Source organism: Heteronotia binoei, chromosome 9 (genome assembly GCF_032191835.1).
Source record: "Heteronotia binoei isolate CCM8104 ecotype False Entrance Well chromosome 9, APGP_CSIRO_Hbin_v1, whole genome shotgun sequence".
NCBI classification, from domain to species: domain Eukaryota; kingdom Metazoa; phylum Chordata; class Lepidosauria; order Squamata; family Gekkonidae; genus Heteronotia; species Heteronotia binoei.
In genome coordinates, this window is record NC_083231.1 from 123,431,379 (window position 1) to 123,444,719 (window position 13,341).

The 13,341-nt window shown below is 57.1% G+C and overlaps 1 protein-coding gene across 1 annotated transcript in view; it reads left to right on the top strand.

Annotated features, from left to right (window-relative positions):
• Positions 1–1,349: 1,349 nt before the first annotated feature.
• The window catches only part of VAX2 (ventral anterior homeobox 2), a 61,120-nt gene continuing 49,128 nt past the window's right edge, over positions 1,350–13,341 (top strand). Inside the window, exon 1 of the mRNA XM_060247435.1 lies at positions 1,350–1,608. Coding sequence (XP_060103418.1) covers positions 1,350–1,608 — 259 coding nt within the window. The remainder of the gene's footprint in view (positions 1,609–13,341) is intronic.

Sequence of the window (13,341 nt, forward strand, 5' to 3'; positions counted from 1 at the left end):
GAATCAGAGGCTCAGAGCGGCTCACAATCTCCTTTCCCTTCCTCCCCCACAACAGACACCCTGTGAGGCGAGTGGGGCTGAGAGGGCTCTCACAGCAGCTGCCCTTTCAAGGACAACCTCTGCCAGAGCTGTGGCTGACCCAAGGCCATCCCAGCAGCTGCAAGTGGAGGAGTAGGGAATCAAACCTGATTCTCTCAGGAGCGCACTTCACCACTACACCAAACTCGCTCTCTAGAATACTGTTGCTATTGTTATTATTGTTATTGTTGCTGTTATTGTTATTCTTCGGTGAGGCTCGGCTTGTTTGCTCCGGGACCGGGAGTTTCCTTCTGGAAGGCGGGCAGGCGAGAGAGCGCGGGGCGTGCGCGGCTGCGAGGGGCGATTCTTTGTTTGCGGTGGAAAGACTCGGGACTCCGGCGGCAGGAAGCGGCGCGTGCGCGGCCTCCAGTCGGTTCCAAGCGGCTCCTCCGCCGGCCGCCCTCGTCTCCTCTGCTCTCTCTGAAGAGCCTTCTCTTTCGCAGGCGCCGCCCCTGGTTGTCAAAAAGAGGAGGGGGGGGGGCGCTCGGAAGCACAAGGGGAAGAGAGGCGGGGGGGCGGGGAAGCGAGGGCGCCCGGAGAGAAGCGACTGCAGGGTCTGGAGGGACCAGCCCCCCTCCTCTTTCCTCCTCCCCCTCCCCCTCTTCCTCCTCCCCTCCTCTTCCTGCCGCTCCTCCCTCCCCACCGCCTCCACCGCGTCGCTGCAGGTTGGCCCAGAGGGCGACTCCCTCCATCTCCCGGGCGCGCAAAGCGCAAGCTGCAGGCGGCGAAGGGGCGGGCGGCGGGAGGGCAAGGGGAGGCGGGCGCACGGGAGGGAGGGCTGGGCTGGGCTGGGCGCCGCGCTGCGCTCTCCTCCTTTGCTCCTCTCTCCGCCTTCGCTCATCAGAGAGAGACGGCGGGTGGGCGGGCGAGCGAGCAAGAGGCAGGCAGCCGGCAGAGCGCGCAGGCAGAGGAGATGGCCGGGCGGCTCCGGCTCCAGGGGGTCCCGGGGGGGCGCCGAGGGGAGCTCGAGGGGTCGACGGGGCTGGGCCGGCTGTGAGCTCCCGGGCTGCCCGGGGGCCGTCCCCAGGAGGGGGCCAGGCGAGAAGGAAGCCTTCTTTTGGGGGGGGAGGGGGCAGGCATCTGCGGGGAAAGGTGGGGGGTTCGCCTCCGGCCATGGGGCTCGCCCTGGCCGGTTGGCTGGGCTTGGGGCAGCCGGCCCCCGGTTGCTGACCCCGCCGGGGTGCGGGTGGGGGGCGTCCCAGCGGAGCAGAGAGGGAAAAGGTGGAGGGGGGCACCGGTGGGTGTTCCGTCCCGCCGGGGCGCCCCCAGGCATGAGCGATGGGGGGAGCGAGGCCGGCAGGCGAGCCCTCCTGCTGGGGGAGCCCGGAGACCCCCCGGAGCGAGGCCAGGAGAGCCGCCTGGCGCTGGAGGCGCCCAAGCTGCGAGCCGGGGCGCCGGGAGGAGGACTCAAGGAACTGCCCGCGGGGACATCCGCTTCCAGCCCGGGCTCGTCCAAGGCCTGCGCCCCCGACACCGAGGGCCAAGCTGGGGGAGTCGAGGCGGACTACTGCCGCCGGATCCTGGTGCGAGGTAAGGAACGGGGGGGGGGACGCCCCCCGCCACCCCCAAAACCGATGCCCCTCTTGGCCCCAGCCCCGGACAGAGAACGTCTTCTCTCCCCCTACGACCTCCCATCCCTCGGGCCTCTCTTCCCCTCCTCCCCCCGGGGATTGCCTCTCTCCTCCCCTGCCTTCGCCCCCTCGCAACAGCCCCCTTCTCGAGCCCCTCCAGAGACTTGTGCCCCGCAGACGGCGGGCCTTTGGACCTCTGCAGCTCCCCCTCTTTTCGCCCCCAAAGCGGCTGGATTTGCGCCCCGAACTTACCGGAACGTGACCCCCCTTGTCCCCTGCCTCCCCCCCCTCCCGAGGAAAATGTCCCCCCCCTCTGGGGTTTCACGAGGCCCCGCTTGTGCCCACCCCACCCCTCCCCACCGGAGCCTCGCCAGCCCTCCGAGTCTTTCCTTTTCCCCTCCGCCCCACACCAGAGCGGGCCCAAGACGGTCCAGGCGGGGAGAAAGAACCAATGCGGCGGGACTGGGGGTGGCTTCTTAGGAGGTACAAAGACATTGGGGGGGGGGTGTCTTTCTAGGGGGGTGGGGATGCTGGATTTCTGCGGGGAGCTGCAAAGCGGGGGGGGGGGGGTTGCCGGCAGGCGGCCTTACATCGTCCGGATAAGAAGGACGGCTTGGGGGGGGGGGGGTTGGTTCCTCTTTGCAGCCGCCGGGAGATGCGTGTTTGGGGGGCCGAGGGGTCTGGGCGCTCCCGGGTGGGTGGCTGGCTGGCCACAATTCCAGGTGGCCGCTGGTCTGGCAAAGGCTCGTCGCAGGGAAAGCGCGTCACCGCAGCATCAGCCGGAGAAACGCTGTTCCTCCCCCCCCCCTTCTCCCTCTCTCCCCCCCCCCCCCTCCACGCTCTTGCCTTAAGAGCCTTTCGCCTTGGAAAAGGGAAGCAGCGCCGGCGGCGGGGAGCAGAAGGCCTCCTGGGCTCGGCTGCGGGACCCCCTTGCCACCCCCCCCCAAAGGCTCAGCCCGAATCTCCACCAAGGAAAAAAAGGGGGGGGGGCTCCTCTTTTAAAAATACTCCAGTAAATAAAGCAACCCCCCTCTCCGAGATGCACGTTGACTCCGCTCTCCCCGCGTTCCAAAGACGCGAGCTTGGAAATGTGTTTGGAGAAGGGGCGGCGGGGACACCCCAAAGCTCCTTAACACCCCCCCCCTTCCCCGCCACAAATTGGGTTAACCTTTCGGGGGCCGCTGCTGGAGTCCTCTCTGGCCCTTTTCTCCAGCTCCAAGCAGACCCTTCTGTGGATGGCAGTTCCAGCCAGAGCGCGGCGGATTCCCAGGCGAAGGGAAACCAAATCGCGCTGGGGTGAAAAAACCGAGCCGAGAAGGGGCCGGGGTGTGGGTGTGTGTTGCGGGGCGTGTGTGTGTCCTGCTTTCAGATTATTTGTTTCTGTTTGTGGGTCCGGCCCGCCGGCCTGGAGCGGCTCCAACGTTCCCCGCCGCCTCCCTTCCGTTCCCGGGCGCTTCGTTCCTGCTCCGCTTTTGTCTACCCGAGGATCTGGAGGCCGGTCTCCCCGGCCCTTCGCGCCTCCTCCTCGAGTGGAACTTCGCCCCGGTTGGGGATGGGCGGCCGAGGCGCTGGTGGACCCCGCTCGCTTTTGCTCGCCTGGCCTGGGCCGCCTCCAGGGGCACTTTTGGCTAAGATTGCCCCGGTGTTCCGCCTTTCCTCGCGAAGAGCGGCCGGCTCCGCCAAGCGCCCTATGCCCAGGGAGCCGTTCTTGGATTTGGGGAAGGCCAGGGCTCTGGTGCCGGAGGGCAGGCCTCAGATCCACCACCCCAAACAGCTTGAAGAACCGCAGCAGGGCCTGTTTGCGCCGCCTGGGCCTCTCGTTCGCTCGTCGCCAGCCTGGCCGGGTTCGTCCTCGGGCTCGCGGGTAGGAAATGCAGGCGAAGCGGCCTTGCAAGCTCTTGGGCTCTGCGTTGCCTTGCCCGGCACTAGGAGAAGGAGCTGGCGAAGGGCCCCGACTCAGGGCGACCCCCAAGAATTGCCCTTTTCTCGGGGGGGGGGGGAGAGGTGGACTCCTTTAAGGCCGAGAACTGAGCCAGGGGCGCTGGGCCGGGCCTAGGAATTGACGTCCGGCCTTCGGCCTGCATTGCTTGGGGTGTGTGTGTGTGTGTGTGTGTGTGTGTGATGGGACTGAGGGGCGATTCGCTGTTCAAAAAAACCCCAAACCAACCAACCAACAAACAAAAGCCCTACCCCACTCCCAGCGCGCCTCCGTTTTCCGTCTCCCCAGCCCAAGGCGGAACTCTTTCAAAGCCAATCCTCGTGGCAAAGGGAAAAATGCGTTTCGAGAGCCGAAAGGAACCGTTTTAGGCCCCCGTGGGGGCACACCCCGAGGCCTTTCGCCCTCTCTCTCTCGCCCTCAGCCCCGTGTTTGCGCTTCTCCGTTGTCTCCTATCGACTTGTGATGGGATTCTGGGGACTCTGCCTTTGTGAGCGGGGTTGTGTCGGAGTGAAAAATGAAGGGAGCAGGAGGAATACAAAGGGAGACGGGCCTGTAGGAAAGGAAAGGAAAGGAAAGGAAAGGAAAGGAAAGGAAAGGAAAGGAAGGAAAGGAAAGGAAAGGAAAGGAAAGGAAAGGAAAGGAAAGGAAAGGAAAGGAAAGGAAAGGAAAGGAAAGGAAAGGAAAGGAAAGAAAGGAAGGAAAGGAAAGGAAAGGAAAGGAAAGGAAAGGAAAGGAAAGGAAAGGAAATATTATCTAGTGGAGAAATGTGATCCCTGGCCTTCTAGGAGACTTTTTCTAGAGAGAGAGAAAGAAAGAGAGAGAAAGAGAGAAAGAGAAAGAGAGAGAGAAAGAGAGAGAGAAAGAGAGAAAGAGAAAGAAAGAAAGAGAGAAAGAGAGAGAGAAAGAAAGAGAGAAAGAGAAAGAGAGAGAGAAAGAGAGAAAGAAAGAGAGAGGGAAAGAGAGAGGGAAAGAAAGAAAGAGGGAAAGAAAGAAAGAGGGAAAGAAAGAAAGAAAGAGGGAAAGAAAGAAAGAAAGAAAGAAAGAAAGAAAGAAAGAAAGAAAGAAAGAAAGAAAGAGAAAGAAAGAAAGAAAGAAAGAAAGAAAGAAAGAAAGAAAGAAAGAAAGAAAGAAAGAAAGAAAGAAAGAAAGAAAGAAAGAATTAGTTTGTGAGGAACAGAAATTCTCCTCCAGGTCCACTAGAGCAATCCGTTTACATTTGCCGTGCTACTCCAGAGCCGAAAACAACCCCGGTAGCAGGTTGTTGTTGTTCCTGTTGTTTTAAATATCTCTTCTAAGACGACCTTTATGGACAGGAATGTGAAGCAGGAGTTGGGGCTGCCCTTTTCTGGGCGTCTGCCCGGTTGACTGTTGGGGGACTGACCTTTTTCCGAAGGGATCGTAGGATGTTGCGTGAATTTTCCCGTCTGCCGCACTGAAGCAGAGAGCAGCGGGCGGAGAGACCAACCGAATGAAAAGAGGGGAAAGGAAACAACCCGAGCTCTCCCGGGGAGCCCTGGGCCTTTGGAGCCGCGGGTGGTTTGGTCGACCTTTGTATTTCTTGTATTTTTTTCGCGGATTTAAATGTTTCTGTGTCCGCCGCGCCCTCTGCGTGTTCTCCGCCGAACAGGCGGTTCGAGGCAGCCTGCCTGGAAGTAGAGGGAGAGATGGGCCAACGAACAAAGGCTGTCATGACTCATTGCCGTCGGTTTTGCACGGGCGTAACGCGCCGGTGACGCCGAAACCCCCTTCTGCAGCGGGGTCCTCGGCGCGTCTCCTCGGGAGCAAGGAAGCTTCGCCGCCATCGCCGGTGTCTTCCCAAGCGCCCATGTCCGGGGAAGCCAGAGCTGGGGCCTTGGCGCAGAGAGAGGCGGGCGCTGAGCGCAGGCCGGATCGGGCCTCGGCCGGGAGACAGACGATTCCCCCCCTCTTGCGACTCCCGCGCGTCGCTGCCCGCCGTCGGAGGCCGGAACCCAGGTGGTCCTTTTCGGCCCTCTGGCGCCTTGTTCAGCCGGCGCTTCTTCGAGGTCTCCTTTGGCAAATTGGAAGCGAAATTGCGCAAGCGGGAGCGGATCGTGCGGAGGCGCGGCGGGAGGGACCCCTGGAAGCCCAGCGGGGGCCGAGAGAGGCCAGCGGGCCCCCAGACCCTCCGCAAGAGCTCGTCCACCCCCCCCCCCCAAGCCTGCTGGGGGGGGGGCTGCAGAGGGGAGCAATTTGGGCCTATTTGGCCGGGCCTGGGTTTTGCCAGGTCGGCGGGCCAGGAGGGCAACTCCCCCTTGGCCACGATCCACGGAGCGATCTTGTCGGCTGCCGTTTTAGGTCGCTGATCCGCAGGGGCCTCCTCTCGTATCCCAGGAGCTCTTGGGCTTCTCCCCAACGCTGCGGCACCCTCCCCCCGCCCTCCAATACGCAGAAGCAGGCCCATTCATTCGTTCGCTTGGCTCCTCGCCCCCGCCGCCACCTTTCCGTTTTGTTGGGCCTTTTTATCATTCTGCTCTTAACGAGTCGGAGCTCTTCCGCCGGGCTTGGAGCCGATCCGGGGGGCGCCCAGTGGTTACCAGCGGCCTCCCCAGTATTTCCACCGTTCCTGCGGCTGCGCTCTGCACCCGGGCGTCTGCCTCGAGGTTTGTCTCGTTTATTGCTTCGGTCTCATATCCCGCCCTCTCCGCAAGCGGACTCGGGGCGGCTGACAAGTCAATTCAAAAAAGCATTTGCAGTTGTACTTCAAAACGATCAAGCCATTTCACAGGCATTTTTAGGTGCTGCTCAACCTTGGCATAGGCCGGAATCTTCTTCTTTATTTTTTTTTTCCTGGCAGTGATGCTACGATGGTAGTAGTTTCTCCGCGGTGCAAGGTGACGATCCTCTCCCGGTTTAGGTGTTGAAGGCCTGCCGAAATAATTCCGTTTTGCAGGCCGTGCGGAATAGAGAAAGATCCCGCAGGGCCCTTATGGCCTCCGGGAGGGCATTCCACGTTTCTGGTGCTGCCACTGAGAAGGCCCTGGCCTGTGTATCCCCTTGGTCCGGGGATAAGAGTAAGTTTTGCGTCGCTGACTGCGGTGCTTTCTGGGGAACATATGGGAAAAGGCGGTCCCATTGTTGTGGAGACATGTCTTCTTGCGCCTGCTGGCTATGTTGTGCCCTCCTCATGTTTTTACGCTGTATGCTTTTATGCTGTTTTGTAGTTCAATTTGCCAGCATGTTACACTTTTGCGGTAAGCCGCCCTGAGCCCGCTCGAGGGGAAGGGCGGGATGTAAATCTAAAAAGTAAATTAAATTTAATTTAGGTAAATTCATTTTCCATTGGGAAGGCCTTGGGCTATATACAGGAAATATTTCTGCTCTGATCTGGTCTCCCCCCGCCCTCCGCGCTCTCTTTCGGTTCCTACCGACCAAGAAAGTGTTAAAACTGTTGCTGTAAGCCGCCCTGAGCCAGCTCGCGGGAAAAGGCGGGATATAAATCTAAAAATTTAATTTAATTTAATTAAAATTAATTTTCCATTGTGAAGGCCTTGGGCTATATGCAGTAAATATTTCTGCTCTGCTCCGGTCTCCCCCGGCCCCAAGCTCTCTCTTTCGGTTCCTACCAAGAAAGTGTTTTTTTCGAAGAGATTCTCGCCCACTCAGCCCCCCTCGCCAAGCTTCCCACATCGTTCTAGGGATGCTGGCTTGTCCCTCCCAGGCTGGCCCGCTTCGCTCTCCCCGCATGCACCAAGTTTGCTGGGGTGGCCTCGTGGTAAGCCCGAGACGGAGCAGATGGTGGCGCACGGGGTTGCAAGGACTCTGCCCCCTTGGGGAGGTGGGCGGCACCCCAAGGTTCCCGGGTTTATTCGGACCGGGGCTCTGGGTACCTTCGGAGAAGCCGGGCCTAGCCGGAGGCGCCTTAACTCGGCCAGCAACTCCTGTCTTTAGCAGCCTCCGAGTTCCCAGGCCTGTAGTTGAAGAAGGGAGACGCCGCGTCTCACGCAAACTAAGTCTGGAAGGTACAAAAAAGGAGGAGTCCAGTTGCACCTTGAAGACCGACGAAGTTTTATTCAGAATGGAAGCTCTCGTGCGCATGCAGGCTTCTTCAGACGAAATACACGAAGAGTGCAAACTGCTACAAACTTAGGATCAAACGGAGAAATAGTGTAATAAATTGGAAGGACGCGGGGAGACCCAGAAACACCCTTCCGGCAATCTACCCTCCCCCCACCCCCAGCACGAACACCGCTTTCACAAAGTAGTAGACAAGTGGCACCTTTAAGACCAACGAAGTCTTATTCAGAACGCCAGCTTTCGTGTGCTCTAAGCAGACTTCATCAGACAGAAATGGAACGGCAGGCAGTCCTTAATATAGAGAAAGTGGGCAGTGAGCTGGTATATAGAACCATAGGAATGTTTTTAGCAGGTTCAAAGAATCTCAAATTGGGGGTCTGTGTTTGTTCGTTTCGTGTTGTTAACTGGGCTGAAACAACAGTGGAGGGTGATCAAAAAAAAGGCAGCTTGATGTCATAGGTGCGAAGGGCCATAAATCTGGGTGTCATTCTGGCCTTGTCCTGGGTTTAAATAGAGGGCATTCGTTTCTCAAGAGTTTATAACATCATTCTAGTTTGCCATTAGGGGGGGGGGGGGAAGAATATATTAAAATATAGTGGAAGACGAGTTAGTATATGACTCAGGGGTGGCCAAGGGTAGCTCTCCAGATGTTTTTTTTGCCTACAACTCCCATCAGCCCCAGCCATTGGCCATGCTGGCTGGGGCTGATGGGAGTTGTAGGCAAAAAAAACCCACATCTGGCGAGCTTCCGTTGGCCACCCCTGGGTAATAAGATAAACAGCCAATAGCCCTTATTTGAGTATGTCAATACAAAAAAAAACAAAAACTCGGTCTCCAAACTGACATTCTAGGCCTAGAATTACAGAATCAGAGAAACCGACTGTATGATTCTCTGATTTGAGTGTAGAAGGTCAGCTTGAGGACAGGGCGAAACGAGGATTCAAAGCCTCGTGCGGAATTGGTCGGCTTACTCGGAAGTAGGGTAATAACAGAGCGGGAGGAGGGGAAGGGCGCCGAATAGCATTGGCCCGTCGTTAGAAAAAGGTTGTTGTTGTTTTCCTGCGAGAAAGACGCCGAAAGTCGCCCTGACCTCGAACGGAGCCCGAAGAGCGCGAAGGAAGCGGCTCCAAGCAAAGGGACCGACGCCCCTCCGGGTTTGCGCCCGGAATCAAACCCCCCGCGGAAATCGTTCCCCTTGAGCCGGCAGGAGCCGCCAGTGGCAGGATCGTGGCCCGGGCCTGGGCCAAACGTACGCCGGCCTCCGGGGTCAAAACCAGGCGGGTTTGGCTGGAGCGCTAAGGCCGGGTTGGAGCAGAAGCGCCGGCCAGCCTTTCGGCTCCAGTCCTTCGGGGCCGGATCCTGGCTGAAAGACCGTGCTGCCCAAAGCTTTCTTCCTAGCCGCCTCCTCTCGGGAGGGGAAACGGCCCGGCTGGCACCGAAACCTGCCCTTCGACTTTGCATTTCAGAACCCGGCAGGAACCTCCAGCCCGCCCGAAACTCCCCACCGGCGCCGCCACCAGCGCTGGGAGCAGGGCCACGCCTGCCTTCCCCCCTTGGTTTACACCCGAGTAAAGGGGCCCCGAGGAGGGACCTGCGCGGGACACGCTCTTGCCTTGGGGGTTCGCCCCCTTGCTGCGTTTGGAGACGGTCTCTTTTGCAGCCGATGCGCCCGCCAGACAGAGACCGCGGCAGTTGAGGGCGCAGCCGGCTCTCCGGCGCTCCGCTGGGTTCCAGGCCTTCGTGGCGCTCTGGGGCCCGGGCCTGGCCGCTTTTCCACCCGCCGGGCTTGCGGGTTTCCACCGCCTCTTCTGCAAAATCTCCCAGCCGCCCGCCTTCTGCCTTCGGCAAGAGCTCTAATCCGGATTCTCCAGCGGCTTGCAGAGGCCGGCTCGTGGTGGGTCCAGAAAACGAGGCCTTGCTTGCCTCCATTTTAACGCCAGCCCGGAGCCCGGACAAAATGGAGGCGATTGACTGCGGCGGGGCTGGGGGGGGGGGGGAGAGCCCCGGGGCCCTGCGCAATATTCCCGGGGAGGGGTGCGCCGGAGCGCGATTTGGGGGCGCCTGGGACCCTCACGCTGTTGTTATTCAGCCTTCTGAATCCTCCACTTGGCCGCCGCTTCGACTTGTCACGCTTTCGCACGGGGGTAACTGAGAATCGGGGAGAATGGATGGCAAGGGTTTGAATCGCAAAATAGACCTTCCGAAACGAATTAAAAAGCCCAGATCACCAGGAGAGAGACAGACAGACGGACGGACAGATGAGAGAGAGAGAGATGATCTATTAACCCATACATGATGTAAGAGATAGATAGATAGATAGATAGATAGATAGATAGATAGATAGATAGATAGATAGATAGATAGATAGATAGATAGACGATCTATTAACCCACATTATGATAGATAATAGACAGACAGACAGACAGACAGACAGACAGACAGACAGACAGACAGACAGACAGACAGACAGACAGACAGACAGACAGACAGATAGATAGATAGATAGATAGATAGATAGATAGATAGATAGATAGATAGATAGATAGATAGATAGATAGATAGATAGATAGATAGATAGATAGATAGATAGATAGTCTATGCGTGTATGTCAACATTAAACTTCCCTCGAAGGCTTTGTGAACGCCCGGCTGTATAGATCTGTATTTCGGTTCTTCATTTCCGAAATCCGGGCAAGAATTTCCTTCTGGAAATAATCCGGGTCACGTTTCTTTCTCTCCTCCCCCCCCCTCCCCTCCTCGGCGCTCGCCCTTCCTCTTGTCGCCCGAGGTCTCCGTAGAGGGAACTCTTCGGAAGGGCGGGAGACTGGAGCCATTTCTAAAGAGGAAAAGGTCTATTTTGAGTGGGGGGAGCGGCGACCCCAGGAGCGAAGCCCCGGGAAGGTCTCCTGGCAAAACGGAATTCATTCCGGTGAAGCCAGGAAACTTTCCCGGCAGGATCGTGGCCGGTTCAGTTCTGAAAGTGGATTTCCCTGGTTTCAGGGAGAATAGTCGAAATCCGCGGGAATCCGGTTTGGGCCCGGAAAGAGCCTCTGGCAAGCGCTTCCTTCTCCGTCTAGCAGCACCCGGGGATTCGACGGTGTCTTCCGAGGAGTAAAAGGAAAAGTGTTCCAGCCCCGGCTGCGGGTTCGAAGGGGAAAGTCTCCAGGCGCCTTCATGGGGGGAGGGGGCATCTTCTAGGGTCCAGATCCAGGGAGGCGCTTTCCCTTCCACAAGGCCTGGGCTGGGCATTGCCCCAGAGAACGGCGGCCGGGTTTCTTCCCCCTCTCTCGAAGGAGAGCAAAAAAAAAGATCCGTTCGCTTTTGGGGTTTCGTTTCTAGAGTTAAAGAGCCCCGTGGCGCGGAGTGGCAAAGCTGCAGTCCTGCAGTCGGAGCCCTCTGCTCACGAGTCACGACCTGAGTTCAATCCCAGCGGAAGCTGGGTTCAGCAAGCCGGCTCGAGGTTTACTCAGCCTTCCATCCTTCCGAGGTCGGTCAAATGAGTCGGGGGGGGGGAAGCGGAGAGGACTGGGGAAGGCAAGGGCAAACCACCCCGTAAAAAAAGTCTGCCGTGGAAACGTTGTGAAAGCAACGTCACCTCAGAGTCGGAAACGACTGGTGCTTGCCCAGGGGACCTTTTCCTTTTTTCTTTCTAGTGTTAAACAAACAAGGAGAGACGGAAACAGAGACAGAGAGCGACAGAGGCAGAAGCAAAGAGGGAGACAGAGAGAGAGAGAGAACATAAGAAATAAGAACATAAGAAAGGAAGTCCTTCTTCACCCAAAGGGCGATTAACACAAAGGGCGATTAACAGTGGAATTCACTGCCACAGGAGGTGGTGGCGGCTACAAGCATAGACAACTTCAAGAGGGGTTTGGATAAAAATATGCAGCAGAGGTCCATCAGTGGCTATTAGCCACAGTATATGTGTGTGTGTGTATACACACACATATTTTGGCCACTGTGTGACACAGAGTGTTGGACTGGATGGACCATTGGCCTGATCTAACAGGGCTTCTCTTATGTTCTTATGTGACACAGAGTGTTGGACTGGATGGGCCACTGGCCTGATCCAACAGGGCTTCTCTTATGTTCTTATGTGACACAGAGTGTTGGACTGGATGGGCCATTGGCCTGATCCAACATGGCTTCTCTTATGTTCTTATGTGACACAGAGTGTTGGACTGGATGGGCCACTGGCCTGATCCAACAGGGCTTCTCTTATGTTCTTATGTGACACAGAGTGTTGGACTGGATGGGCCACTGGCCTGATCCAACAGGGCTTCTCTTATGTTCTTCTGTGACATAGAGTGTTGGACTGGATGGGCCAGTGGCCTGATCCAACAGGGCTTCTCTTATGTTCTTATGTGACACAGAGTGTTGGACTGGATGGGCCAGTGGCCTGATCCAACAGGGCTTCTCTTATGTTCTTCTGTGACACAGAGTGTTGGACTGGATGGGCCAGTGGCCTGATCCAACAGGGCTTCTCTTATGTTCTTCTGTGACACAAAGTGTTGGACTGGATGGGCCACTGGCCTGATCCAACATGGCTTCTCTTATTATGTTCTTATGTGACACAGAGTGTTGGACTGGATGGGCCACTGGCCTGATCCAACATGGCTTCTCTTATGTTCTTATGTGACACAGAGTGTTGGACTGGATGGGCCACTGGCCTGATCCAACATGGCTTCTCTTATTATGTTCTTATGTGACACAGAGTGTTGGACTGGATGGGCCACTGGCCTGATCCAACATGGCTTCTCTTATGTGACACAGAGTGTTGGACTGGATGGGCCACTGGCCTGATCCAACAGGGCTTCTCTTATGTTCTTATGTGACACAGAGTGTTGGACTGGATGGGCCATTGGCCTGATCCAACATGGCTTCTCTTATGTTCTTATGTGGCACAGAGTGTTGGACTGGATGGGCCACTGGCCTGATCCAACAGGGCTTCTCTTATGTTCTTATGTGACACAGAGTGTTGGACTGGATGGGCCACTGGCCTGATCCAACATGGCTTCTCTTATTATGTTCTTATGTGACACAGAGTGTTGGACTGGATGGGCCACTGGCCTGATCCAACATGGCTTCTCTTATTATGTTCTTATGTGACACAGAGTGTTGGACTGGATGGGCCACTGGCCCGATCCAACAGGGCTTCTCTTATGTTCTTATGTGACACAGGGTGTTGGACTGGATGGGCCACTGGCCTGATCCAACAGGGCTTCTCTTATGTTCTTATGTGACACAGAATGTTGGTCTGGATGGGCCACTGGCCTGATCCAACAGGGCTTCTCTTATGTTCTTCTGTGACACAGAGTGTTGGACTGGATGGGCCACTGGCCCGATCCAACAGGGCTTCTCTTATGTTCTTAGGAGTCAAGCGCCACCTTTAAGACCAACTCACTTTTAGTTAGAACGTAAACTTTCATGCGCTTATCTTAAGCACACGTCATCAGACGAGGACTCCAGCACAGTGAGCAAAGCTTACACGTTCTCAATAAAAATTGGTTGGTCTTAAAGGTGCAACTGGACTTGCTTTGTCCAGCTGCTTCAGACCAACAAGGCTGCCCGCTTGTAATCTTTCTAGAGTTAGAAAACGACTGGTGTTTGCACAGGGAACTACCTCGACGTTTACTTCTAGAGTTAGAAGAGAGGGGAGGGGGGGCGTTGAGTGGGAACACCGTTTTCTTTTCCAAGATGGCAGGGAAACCTCTCACCT